At 35.3% G+C, this 12,746-nt stretch overlaps 2 protein-coding genes across 2 annotated transcripts; both read right to left on the bottom strand.

The window, feature by feature from the left end:
• Nucleotides 1-303: 303 nt before the first annotated feature.
• On the bottom strand, nt 304-2,015 carry LOC145764264 (uncharacterized). The gene is made up of 3 exons (XM_082579164.1): nt 1,888-2,015; nt 1,135-1,200; nt 304-1,055 (listed from the first exon to the last, which is right to left on the bottom strand). The coding sequence occupies exons 1-3, from the start codon at nt 2,005-2,007 to the stop codon at nt 534-536; spliced, it is 708 nt and encodes a 235-aa protein (XP_082435290.1). The 5' UTR covers nt 2,008-2,015; the 3' UTR covers nt 304-533.
• Nucleotides 2,016-3,022: 1,007 nt separating this feature from the next.
• LOC145776237 (atlastin-like) lies at nt 3,023-12,207 on the bottom strand. Its single transcript, XM_082587667.1, has 8 exons — nt 12,134-12,207; nt 11,345-11,954; nt 10,292-10,441; nt 8,963-9,118; nt 7,648-7,713; nt 5,832-6,066; nt 4,864-5,054; nt 3,023-3,154 (listed from the first exon to the last, which is right to left on the bottom strand). The coding sequence occupies exons 1-8, from the start codon at nt 12,205-12,207 to the stop codon at nt 3,023-3,025; spliced, it is 1,614 nt and encodes a 537-aa protein (XP_082443793.1).
• Between the last annotated feature and the right edge of the window lie 539 nt (nt 12,208-12,746).

Below are 12,746 nucleotides of genomic sequence, written 5' to 3'. Positions count from 1 at the left end.
AAACAAAGCTTCCAGTTTTTAGATCCATATACAGTGGCTTTAAAGGCATTATGGGTAAAATAACTTGGTGACGGAAAAATTCATTTTAGCTTTTCCGTTTCCCGGAACTAGGGGTTGCTCAACTTACCCCATTGCTCAACTCAGCCCAACTTCTCCTATTATATGCATTCAATAAATAAATGCTGTAAACCTGTAATTTTTAATAAAATTATAACAAAAAAATTAAATACAATGTTTTGCACACACAATAAGGCAAAACTCAACACAAAGATCATAGTTGAGAAGTCAAAAAGAAAGCAGGAATATACAAAAGTTGATTTGGACCTCAAATATTGGAATCTGTCAAAATTTAACCCTAACATGACTTCATAAAAGCTCGTGGCGCATTGCATCCAATCAATGCCACGAAACGGGATATTAATTATAATGGATCAAATTTTTTCATTAAAAGGAATGTGTATTGTGTAATGTAGTGAAATGAAAAGAAAAACAAAATGCAAAGAATGTGTGAACAGATGATTGATGGAAGTCATTTAAATCAAAAACTTTACTTTACCAAATTTAAGTCCAAGTACAATTTTTACTTCAAATCTGGTAGAGTAGCCTTTTGTGATATCCCCATCACTACCGAAGTTGCTTCCTGGCGATTTGCAAAACACACTGCTTGCTAATTGAACTTCATCACCATCCCAGCTATTCGGAATTCCAACACCAGCAGTCGTTCCGGAAGCTGCAGCACTTGCAGCAGCAACACCAGCGCTTACAATCCCAATAACTGTTGTGGTCAAAGGGCCAAATATTATCAGAGGAGGGCAGGCAGCTGCTGCCACTGCAGCTGTGGCTCCCAAGCCAATGGCAACATTTTTCGCCACTTTTGCATTTTGCTTTTTGTCTGTGTAGTCGATCCACGCTTTTCCTTCTTTTAAGAAATATTCGCAGCATTGCTCAGAGATATTCTCGTGAATCTTCTGCTTCAGATCATTCGCTCTGTTTTCAAGTTCTTCAGTTGCTCTTTCAATGATGTTTTTGTACATCAGCGTGTATTCAGGTGTAATCTACAAAACAATTCTATCAAACTTTCATCTGTAAAACAATGCACAATAGAATAAGGTTAATAAACACAAAAATGCTTACCTCTTCAACATATTTGTGAAAATCTAACATTGCCTCTTCATACAAACCTTCTGCTTTGAAGGCATTCTGCAATGAAATAATGACAATTTACAAAAAATTTAATTAGGGTAATGAGCCAGTTCATATCTTGTGAACAGACTAAATATTTCAATTTGAAGTCTGTTTTCAAATGCATTGTTTTTAAATCTATTTTGTTTAGTCGACTGTTTATCAAGACGTAGTCGGTGTTAACCAACAATAGTCGATCCTAAATCTTCGTAGTTTCTTTAAACACTTTCTGTATTCCAATTTTTCAGAGCCAAATAAACAACTATTGCGGAATCAACACTTTTACTTTTAAGTTGTTATAAGAAACTGCCTTGCTTCAACAAATCAGCAAACATCAACTTCTCTGGTTGGAACATGGATTACGACATCCAATAAATACAGTTTACAATGAAATTCTCGGTCGTGTTATCAAAACTGATTCAAGGCAAATGAAACCAAGGAAGACCATCACAAACTTTCATGGGAAGGATTTGATTGCTCACAGGGCACAGCCTGGAAGAACTGCGACAGTTGGCTGAAAATCGCCAATTATGGAGACTTTTAATTGATGCTATTTTGCATTCAACTGTTGTAAAATAAATTATCATTCTTATTCCATCATTGAGAAACAACAACAAAACTAAATTTTGTTTTTATCTCTACGACTATGTAAATAAATCAATTTTTAAGTAAGGTCACAGAGCATGCACTTCATGTTGTACCCACCTGATAGGTTTTGTAGATACGTTGCAATAAATTATCAAGCACTTTTCTGTACTTGCTGACCAACTGAAGAACTTCAGGTTTCGGAGCAGCATCGAAAAGGACCATCGTGTTTTTATGCATTAAATCGAATGTTGACTGTTGCTTTTGTTTGTCGTCTCGTTCAGTCTGTTTAGAACTCAACACTATTAACACTTCTTTACTAACGTATCCATGTAAAATATGTTTTATGTTTTCTTTTTCTTTAAACAACTCTGAAACGTTGTGATTAAGCAAAGTTTTAATATCGACTCGGGTGGGCTTACAGTAAAGAGCCTGCTATCTGATCAGAAATATAAAAAGTTATTCTGGCTAGATTTCACGATGGTGGTTATACAGTGCCGGCAAAAAAAGTCTTTACATTCAGTCGGCAAAAAAAAACTTTACATGTAAAATCTGCACAAGTTCTTAGCTTACTGTTCCTGCCAAAAACATTGCGTCACAAAAACGCTTATATAGTTACATCATTAGCTACTCTCTGGCAACACTTCATCGTAAAGCCATTGCTCTGCGTGCCTAGTGTTGCTTTCCAGCTTCGTGAATAGTAAGGGGGGGTGAAATCGCACTATATTTTTCATTTTCTCAAAGTTTCGAAGTCTTGCAAATTTTTTTTCAAAAACTAAAATGGGTCGAAAGAAGAAGCAAATGGAAAAAAAACCTTGTGCCTTGACTTTGTTAGAGAAGGGAGATACTTTGATTGCTGTAGCCAGAGATATTGGGGTCTCAAGAGAGGGAATTTATCAATTAAAAAGGTGACATATTCACTCATTGTAAAGATTTTAGTTGATACATTGTCTCTCTGGAGACCCCGATACGATGAAGCTTTACGATGAAGTGTTGCCAGAGGGTAGCTAATGATGTAACTATAAGCGTTTTTGTGACGCAATGTTTTTGGCGAGAACAGTAAGCTAAGAACTTATGCAGATTTTACATGTAAAGCTTTTTTTTGCCGACTGAATGTAAAGATTTTTTTTGCCGGCACTGTACCTGCAGGAAAAATTTAACAATTTTTATGTATACAAGAATTATCCTAAAAAATCGATGCGAATTTTATATTTTTTCAAATGTTAAATCATATTTTGTCTTCAGATAGTTAATTTTATTTTGCTTTACTTTTCTTGTACTTTACTGTAGCATACTTTACACTTACAGATAATTGACTCCATAAGTTTTGCATGAAGGTCTTGGTGTATTCTTGAATCAGGTGATTTATTTCAGTTATTGCATCAACCTAGCAAATATAATACAGCACTAAATTAAACTAAAAATGAAAAAAATCCATATTTGTTGTTTCAAAAATCAAAAGCATGCGCGTCAGTACAAATGAGATAAATTTGTTATCAAAAAAATTTCAAGTAAGCCACTAACAGAATGTCACGGTTTCTTTCTGTCTCTTACCAGGAAAGAGACTTAGAAAGGTTCAATGACGTAGTTTAATGGGTTATAACCGAAAAGCAGTCAATCAAATGTCGAATAGTTCTACTAGTAAAATGCTAATGAAAATTCTTAAAAGACTTTAACGAATAGTTCAGCACTCCAGCAACTAATCAAAGTAATAGTAACAGTGAACAGCAATATATTCCAATTCTTACAACTATTAATCGAGTTTAATGTAATCCACTCACAGCTTCTCATACGATTCTAATTTCAATCATAAATTATATTAGCATCAACTTTGCTTTACTCGTATTCAATAACTTCAACTCTCGATCAACAATAATCTTTGCGTCTATTACCAACTACCACTACTACAATAATGATCTCTCATAATAATTACGCAAATTACACCACTATTTATAGCAGGTTGTTTGGTCTAGTAATTTCGACAAGGTTACGTAATGTTACAGAACTCATTGTTCTGTCAAGTTGCATTACGCGTAAACATCTTTGTGACGTCATAAACCCTGCACCTGGCAAAACATGAGAAGCAAGCAAAAGAAGCTTCCAGATTGGAACGCAGGGTAAAATGTTTTAGAAATACGTCACGTAATAAAGATTTCGCAATCAGAGGTCACTACAGGACAGTGACTGATAATAACACATAATAACACATCGCTCAAGAATTTCACAATAAAAACAGCACGTCCGGTCAAGATACAAAGCAGCCCGTCGCGAGGTCTTGCACATTGATTGTGACACAGTACAATTCAGTATTATAAGTATAGCCGCACTATATTGTTATGTGAAGTACTGCAATCTACTCACAAAGTAGTGGTACACGTAAAAACGCTTTTCGTCAAAGAACTGGTCTAAAAATTGGACTTGGGCATCATGAGCAACTGTCACATAAAAGCTCACTCCAGAAACATGTCAAAGATGCAGTAACACGATGTAGCTACAATTTTCATGATGCGGAACGAGGTGCAACAACAAAATGGAAATTAGCAGCCTAAGTTTTGTGGTAATGAAAAACAATGCAACGCATCTGCTTACAATGTTCATTTGGTAGGTTTGCAATTTCAAAGTCATGTTAATTTTATTTTTACATTTTAAATAAACCAAATCAATATTCAAAAATTACTTTAGGGCTTTTTATTTAGTATTAAATAAAAATGCAGCGTGCGGCAACCGAATTATATTCCAAATGCAAAAGGTTTATCTGATTTTATTCATATTGCTGTAAAATTAAAATAAGAATAAAAAAGTACAAACGAATTTATTTTCACACTAGTCAGTTCAATCATAAATAGCTAAAAATCGGTTTCAATCAACTGGTTGGCCTAGGTAGATCATCTTCAGTTAAGTTTATTCTAGAATAAAATATTGTGTATTCCAAGAAAACAAAAGTTACTGTCTGCAGTACTGTATTTTATGTCTATGTATGTTACATAAAACAAACCATGGGCGTCGATATAATGGCATCTGGACAAGAACCAAAAAGAAATCAGCAGTTTAGAAAATGAGACCTTGGGTTAGCAACATCCAGACAAACAAACATACCTCCAAGAAATGTTGGGTATTTTCTTCCAAACCTTCTTCCGAGTTGATTATTGAAGCATAAGCGTCCAGGTAATCATATAGTTGTCGACATGACACTGTTCTGCCATTTATTTTTTTTAAGATGATTTGACGATGTGCTAACAAGTCTTCAAAAAATTCTTGAGCCTTTTCAAGAAAGTTTTGACCAATTTCTATAAAACAATTGTGATTTTGTGATAAATAAAATAATGATTTTGTTGTTGCCATAAGTGCAAGGACATGCGACCCGATTTTCAGAAGTTCGATATTAAAAAAAAAATTTAATCAGGTTATCAGTAAGTTATTGATCGACTCATATTAAACGAAATGATATGCGCTCCGGTTAGAACGGCCAAAGGCTTGTATTTGCAACTAGAATAAACAAGTATTTCATATTATGTTGCCAAAGCTACTAACTTGCATTTAACAATGCAATAAAAGCAATATCTACGCTGGAAATCACCCTGCAAGTAAATTATTTGAAGATTTTACTCGTTTCATGCTAAGTTGCAATAGACAGGATAAAAGTCATCTATGGTTTTCAACAACATACAAATTTGTATTGTCAAGAAAAAATGCAAGACTGTAGCGTTACTGTAAAAGGTATAAAAATAAACAGGTGTCAATTTGCTAAAATTATCTTTATATATGAAATGCAAAACCAGTTTATTATTTACGTTTTACATTTGAATATTGACTTTTTTCTAGGGCAATGTCATCATGGTGTTGAATTAAACCCAAGGCTATTTTGGCTATGCCACGTTTTGACCATGTAATTCTTCTGGTTTAATAATTTACTGCCGAAAATAAAACTAATTAACCGTAAGCACATATTGCAGATGGAACTTGTACAGAAAAGGTGTTGATTATGTGAAATGGTTGCATTAGATGAAATTGCTTGCTTTAAAATATATTGATTTGAATGCGTTGGTTAAATGTTATTAACTCACCATCGATGAAACACGAATGATCTTCTTCTCCCATTTTTCTGACTTTGCTTTCTGGAGGTGGCAAAAGATAACATAAAATATCTCCAAAGGTTTTCATCAAACGTTCTCTTTTTAGATCATGTTCTGTTGCTCGCTTTTTTTTCCCTTTTATTCGCGTTTCCAAATATGCTTTTCCACCTCCAAATCCAACCGGATAGTCTTTTATTTCCCAATCACGAACAGTGAAGATCAGAGACTGTTTGAAAGGTAAATACGTTGGCATACTTGATGATAATTTTAAGATGGTTATTTTTTTTATTTTTTTTTTGTAAGTGTGGAATTAAAGATTTTAAAACTAAAAGAAGAGTAGTGCTTAGATGGTTTAAGTATTACAGTTTCCTATTATGGTATTGTGCATTACACAAAATAAGCATTATCTTTTTAAGTTTTCTGTTCAAATTCATGAATAACGCTAAAAGTAGTGCTTAGATGGTTTAAGTATTACAGTTTCCTATTATAGTATTGTGCATTACACAAAATAAGCATTATCTTTTTAAGTTTTCTGTTCAAATTCATGAATAACGCTAAGATGAAGTGTTAAAACTTACTTTACTGAAATTCCATCTGTAGCCTATATCCTTATGGTTACCGTTGGCGTATTTGTACTCTGTGAGTCGCTGCAATAGATACAGTGTTTTGACCTGCCGACAGTTTAAACATGGGACAATTTTCCCTGTGAACCAGCTGACTGCAGTCATTGTAACCTTTTAGCACCTTGCCAGAGAGTTGATTTTGCTTTGAACTTTGTTTGGTAATTATAGAAGAGAAAATATTAATGGCAAGGGTGGGAATCGAACCCACGTTATCGAAAGACTCCCATCACGCGGCAGACGGAAAAACATTTAACTAATTTTTATCAGAAATGTTTCGAGAAGAACGCTCGGAATATCAAGTGCATGTAACACTCCATCAGAATCTATTAAATAGATTTAATAGTTCAAATAGATTTAATAACCAAATAGATTCTATTTGAACATAACAACTTTTGTAAGCGCCTGTAATGCATGATCCAATCAGAAGCTGCGTTGCCTGTGATGTCATTACGTAAATGGAAGTTAGAAATAGAACAGAGAAAATACGCAAACAGTTCTGATAGAAAGTGAATTAAGTGAACGTTCTGCCGTAGCCAGCGTGTCCTAGAGGATTAGGGTCAGGAAATACATTTTGATGACATGGGTTCGATTTCCCCTTCTGTCATAACTCATTTTTTCTTCTGTAATTACCCAGCAACCTTCAAAGCACTGATCAACTCTCGGGCTGAGTGTTAGAAGGGTCATAATTGGACGGTAGCCAGTTATACATGTTCTGATTGGTTCATGCTTTACAAGCTCTTACAAAATTTGTTACGTTAAAGTGGCTACCCACTCCATCTGCTGCAGCGACATACAGATTACAAACATGCTTACCGTTATCACATGATGTAAAACGTAAAGTGACTTTGGAAAGATTGATGACAAAATGTAGTTTAAAATAAATGGAAAATAAAAATGACAAATAACATGCATATCAAGCGGGTTGGAAAGTGCAATCTTCCAGCGAGTTGTGTGCTGAAGAAAAGCAGTCACAAAGTCACATCAACGACTTTTAAAACTCTTCAACCAAATAGAAAAGATCAATATGATGAAAACAATGTAATCAAAACTTCAATGTTCTCTGTCTGCTTTAAATTGGTATGAAACTAGACAGACAGTTACTTCCAAAGTGTAACAAATCAAGCGCAAAAATACCACCCAAACCGAAAAGGCTGACGGCTGTTTAATTATCGATTTCATTTAACCTGTTGTTGAAACGGTGTGCACTTTCTATTCTTCTTGCGAATTTCTTCGGCCAAGTTTGCAAATTTCTGGTAATAAATGAAAGGTAAATATTATAATTTGTTTTCTGCAACGACTGTACTTTATAAAATAGCCTACTAAGACTAATGTGCAGAAAAGTAGACAATGTAATAAAAATCGCATAAAATTAAAATGATGAAACAGTCTTAGTGTAACATGGCTTTTTTGTGAAATCGTTTTTAAGATATTGAATTACTTAAATAACTACTAGCTTTTGGCTTTTGATTGTTTATTTCTGGAATAGAAGTTGTGCTGCTTAAACCTATCGTAGATCAGTCCAGCAGGACATAGTCCTCACAAGAGCCGTAGGCATTTTTCTCCAGAGCAGTGTTAAATATCATGAGAGAAATGAATGGCTATAGTCAAAAGGGACCCAATCCGCAGTCGACTGTAAGGATTTAAGTGTCTTGCCAAGGACACGGACACATGCACTTGCCAAACCGGCGCCCTATTGAATATCGAACCAGGGCTCTCTTCATTGGGCTATGCGGCTGAGTGTTGAGAGCCCTGGAGTGGTAAAAAAGCCCATAAAGAGTAAGAGACTAGAATAATAATAGGAAAATTAAATTTTTAACTGCTGCATTGTAAATTTTTATAAATTATTATGAGCAATTAATAATCCTGATCGTATTAACAATATACAGTTCACAATAGTGTGTCAAAAACGTTGGTTTTGTATACTTGTAATAGAATGAACACATGAGGTACGAAAAAACATTTTGGTATATTTAAAAATTTAAAAGATTCTTCAAATTTAAAATAACTTTAACAAAAGAGCATTGTTTCTTTAAACTGCTTAACAATGGAATGCTTGCTTAAAAAGAAAACTCTGCAACCCTTTGTTGCACAAAAAAAAACTAGTTAAGGCATGGAGTCTGGTGCTTTTGAGATTAAAAAGTTTAAGTATGTTTTTAAGTAGAGAGTTAACGTTAGTGCAGCATCTCTTAATTAGCATGTTTCATGCTAATCAAGTTGACAGTTAGCTGAAACTGGGTTCTTAGACTCAACTGAGGTTTTTGTAATAACGTAATAAATAGAATTCAAAAGAATAAAGTTCTAATCAGTGTATCAACTAACAAACTGTTCTTAGTGCTTTATTAAATAATTTTTTAAGCAATACTGAAGCAAAAATTTAATTTCAAAATATTTTGTTGTTGCTTCATAGCTGGGTTTAAAATGATCTACAAGTTTTAAAAAGACATTGAAAGTTGATCAATTACTTAAACATATATGACAATAATGCAATACTCCACTCACCACAATGTGGTCAATATGTGTACTTTCGATGGTACTTTTGATGTTGAATATTTGCTTTGAACTCATCAAAAAATTTAAAGCACCCATCATCTTGTGTTCTTGTTCTGATGTATTCATATCAAAGAATCCTTGCGTGTCCACAAAAAAAAGAGCGGCCTGGTAAATATTAAGTTTAAGTGCACTTTGTGATTTTATTTTTTTATTTTATGATTTTGTCTTTCGCCTAAACAGCTGTTTCATGATATGACGTAGCCTAGTAATACTTAATCATAATCCAGTGTTACAAGGTTTTCGCCAAACCCATGTGTCAAAAGTACTTTCGTTGATCTTTAGTTCAACATCCAAGAATGGTATAGTTTCTCTAGCTTTTTTCCACTGTGAATTTCATGTTTTTATGTTGTGCTAAATTCCCAACATAAAAACATAAAATTCACAGTGGAAAAAGCCAGAGAAACTATACCATTCTTGGATGTTGAACTAAAGATTAACGAAAATACTTAATCATATTTGATTTCATACTTGTATACTTCACATAGCTACTCTTCAAGCAATGGTTGCTGTGCTCATACGATGATATAAAAACTAATAGCGTGAAAATAATAGAAAGTACAATAGTTGAAAAAATGCCGTACTTCATTTTAGAAAATAGTTTTTACAATTTTTTTTTTATGAATTTCAGCTTTTCGGTTTGGGTATTACTACAATAATTTGAAGACCTGAGTTGAGGAATTACTTTAGCCCAAAATACGACTTTTCAGATAAAGCATTCAAGCCAGTTAAAGTTCTTTCAACGTTGTTTAATCTTTTATTGCTACGTAATAACAGCGTGTGTTATGGCCAAATTAAGCCGTTTTAAATCAAATTTTGAATGGTGACAGACATTGACAACCATACAAGTTACAACATATTTTGGAGATAACGCAATTTTCACAAACTGTGACTTAAGTAGTTTTAGGTTACAACTCAGGCTTCAATTACATGTTGATTTAATTTTCACGATTGTAAAACAAATTTAGGATGTGTTTAATACAACAAAATTAGTTTGACATCATAGCAACTCTATTTCCTAACAAAGGTTGTTAGTAATCAACATTTAAAAAATATTAATTTTGAAACCAAAGTGCAATTAATCGGGTTGGATGAAGTTGCTGACAAAAGGCGACCAAGAGAAAGAATCCTTGACCGCACTTTAATTAATTCCAATAGTTTAACGTAATGGTAATAATTTAATCTTGTTGTTTCCTAAGGATCAGCAGCTGGGTGTGGGACCTTATTTTTAGTTCATCTTCAACGGACAATGTAATCTTTAAATCAATCTTACTTAGTTACCTGGCATCCATTTGTTTGTTTGAACACCAACGGTTTCTTTAGGATAAATATTCCTTGCGTGTCTGCGCTTGTACCCCCTCTCCATGGAAACACATTTTTGAGCATTTCACGCTCAGTGTTTCCAGTGTTTTCTAAAAGAGGTTCAGAAGCCTGAAAAAGCATTAATGTTAATTAGGCCTACTTGTGTTCTTTTAGCAAATGCCACCCGAGTAAGAAAAATGCAGACTACATAGTAATTACAATTGATTTGAACCTCAACCGCAACTTCATGCTATTCCGATGGATCTTAGTTTTGTTGGAAGTTCCACGAAGTTATAGGAGCCGTGCAGTTGAAATTTCTTAACTACCTCATGAACTATTGTCTTGCTGACCTTTTAGTAGAGTCAGTTTCAGAGGATCCGTGACCGTGTTGAGGATACCAAAGTTTCTCAGTGGATTTAACAAGGGCAACTGATACTAAAAAAAATAAGCTCCCATATACCTCGCGAAAATGGCGGGAAAGTTGTTATTTTTGACGTTTTTCAAAATGGCCGCCACCGCCATCTTGGAAAACTGATAAAGTTCTATTTCTTGACGTGGATGGCCAAAAATGACAATTTAGATGTCAATTCCAACTAATTTTGGTGTCAGAAACACAATGGGATGGCATAATTCATGATTCAGAGTCCTCTTGACATCGAAATCCAAGATGGCAGACGTATGCGGTCCCCTACTGTATTAAGATTCACTATCACTGCAGGACAAATATGGTGCACAGCTGTCAGAATCACTTCCGCTATTATCATCGATGTTCCCTTTATATAGATGACTTGGAGTTGTTGGAAGTTCCAGGGATGGTGGAAGTGCAGGTTGGGTATAGCGTACTGGGAGGCATATGTCATTTACAAGGTGCCATCCATGGCCAATAGGTGATGGATGATTTTGAAGCTAGAAGTTTTTCTGCAGATATGTGAGGTAATTGGTGCGCTCTAAGTGTGGTCGTAGACTGTCAGAGTCATGTACCACTCTGATGATTGTCTTTTTCTTGAGTACTGACCACTTTGCTGCTCTCACCTCTCTCAGTGTCTTGTGTTTGCTGTCACGATAGATATACCGGATAACAAATTTCTGCAAGTCATTGATGATTTCTTGTGTGACCAGGAGGATTGTGCCACAACTCTTAAGGAGGTTATGAGCCTCTGATGATTGTTCTACACTGTCAACAATAGTTTTCTTGTCTACTCCATAAAAGCCGGAGTTATGATCGCATCCGGTAAGAACATGAAGTGGGATCAAAGACTCCGCCATTGCCTCATCACACAAACATCGAGCACTTATCAGCTGAGATTTGCGTTTCAAGCACAAGAATCCTGATATTTGCCGAGCCACATAGGCTGCCTGAACATAGTTATCGGTATCCTCAGTGTTTATGACAACCGCTTCTGAATACTCCTCGGATCGCAGTTTACCATAGAGTGTGAACAGAGCTGTGTCTGCTTCGGCATTGGCGCATGTGAGATTCTGCGATACTTCATCTGTGGTGAGATTCCTTGCTGGTTTGCCAACAACACAATATATGAGCTGAGTAGTGATTGTAAATGCCCTTTTTTTGAAGGCAGCCTCGTTGAAAGCTTGAAGGCGAACTTTATTCTCTGGCTTACTAAGAAGAGCATGAAAGTCTCTCCTAAAAGGAAATTTGTCCTCTGACTTCATAAACACATTGCGAATAAACTGATTTTATTGACGGTGTTGTCGTTCATTATCTTTGATGTAGAAGTCTTGCTCACAAGTACGAGTCATTCACCAAGATAATATGTTCTGCATTCCTATGTCGGTTCAGGACAAAGTTTACAAGTTTCTCACCTTACTCTCCCCACGTTAACTTGGTTCCATCTGCTTTTTCTCTGTCTTCCGTAGTAGGGGTTGTTAGACGCCATATTAGTCCAATGTCTACTATTGATGTGTAAATATCAGGGTAAGGCATGCATGTCCTTGTCAGTTTTTCCTGTAGCTTACTCTTCTGCGTTTTGCGCATAGTACCATTTGCATTAAATATTGACAGGCACTCATCTGTTACTCGATGCTGCAATAAGTCTTCGATGTTTAAGCCATCACTTGCCTCAACAAGTTTGATGACAGAGGAAAATGCCTTACTCTGCATTTCTTCAGTTGCCTCAGGTTTTCACGTTCTGTCTTTTCGATTTCTTGAGTTCAAAAAGTACCTCTTTTACTACATGGTATTCGAGCAGTAAGGGATTTTGTTTTGGAATAGACTCGGACTGATCTTCTGATCAAAAGGCTGGTACGGTCTAATCTTCTGGCTTTGGTCTTGTTCCGTCTGCCTTAGCTCGGGCCAATGCATGGATAACACCTCTCATTCTTTGAGGAGCTGTGTCCAGATGTTGTTCATCCGCTACCCTTGGTCTGATGGGTGGTTCACCAGTCACCACGCTTGACTGTTTTGTATGGTTCAACT

Source organism: Aplidium turbinatum, chromosome 1, assembly GCF_918807975.1.
Source record: "Aplidium turbinatum chromosome 1, kaAplTurb1.1, whole genome shotgun sequence".
Taxonomy (NCBI): Eukaryota; Metazoa; Chordata; class Ascidiacea; order Aplousobranchia; family Polyclinidae; genus Aplidium; species Aplidium turbinatum.
The sequence above is the reverse complement of the archived record's forward strand: the minus strand, read 5'-3'. Positions and strand labels throughout refer to the sequence as shown.

What these genes read in the sequence shown, in the direction of transcription:
- LOC145764264 (XM_082579164.1), bottom strand. Translation starts at nt 2,007, where the DNA reads ATGCATAAAAACACGATGGTCCTTTTCGATGCTGCTCCGAAACCTGAA. An exon ending in GTATCTACAAAACCTATCAG is followed by an intron (nt 1,201 to 1,887) that starts GTGGGTACAACA and finishes ATTTCATTGCAG; the next exon opens with AATGCCTTCAAAGCAGAAGG. An exon ending in TTCACAAATATGTTGAAGAG is followed by an intron (nt 1,056 to 1,134) that starts GTAAGCATTTTT and finishes ATTGTTTTGTAG; the next exon opens with ATTACACCTGAATACACGCT.
- LOC145776237 (XM_082587667.1), bottom strand. Translation starts at nt 12,207, where the DNA reads ATGGCGTCTAACAACCCCTACTACGGAAGACAGAGAAAAAGCAGATGG. An exon ending in AACAAACAAATGGATGCCAG is followed by an intron (nt 9,119 to 10,291) that starts GTAACTAAGTAA and finishes AATATTTACCAG; the next exon opens with GCCGCTCTTTTTTTTGTGGA. An exon ending in GCACACCGTTTCAACAACAG is followed by an intron (nt 6,067 to 7,647) that starts GTTAAATGAAAT and finishes CCTTTCAAACAG; the next exon opens with TCTCTGATCTTCACTGTTCG.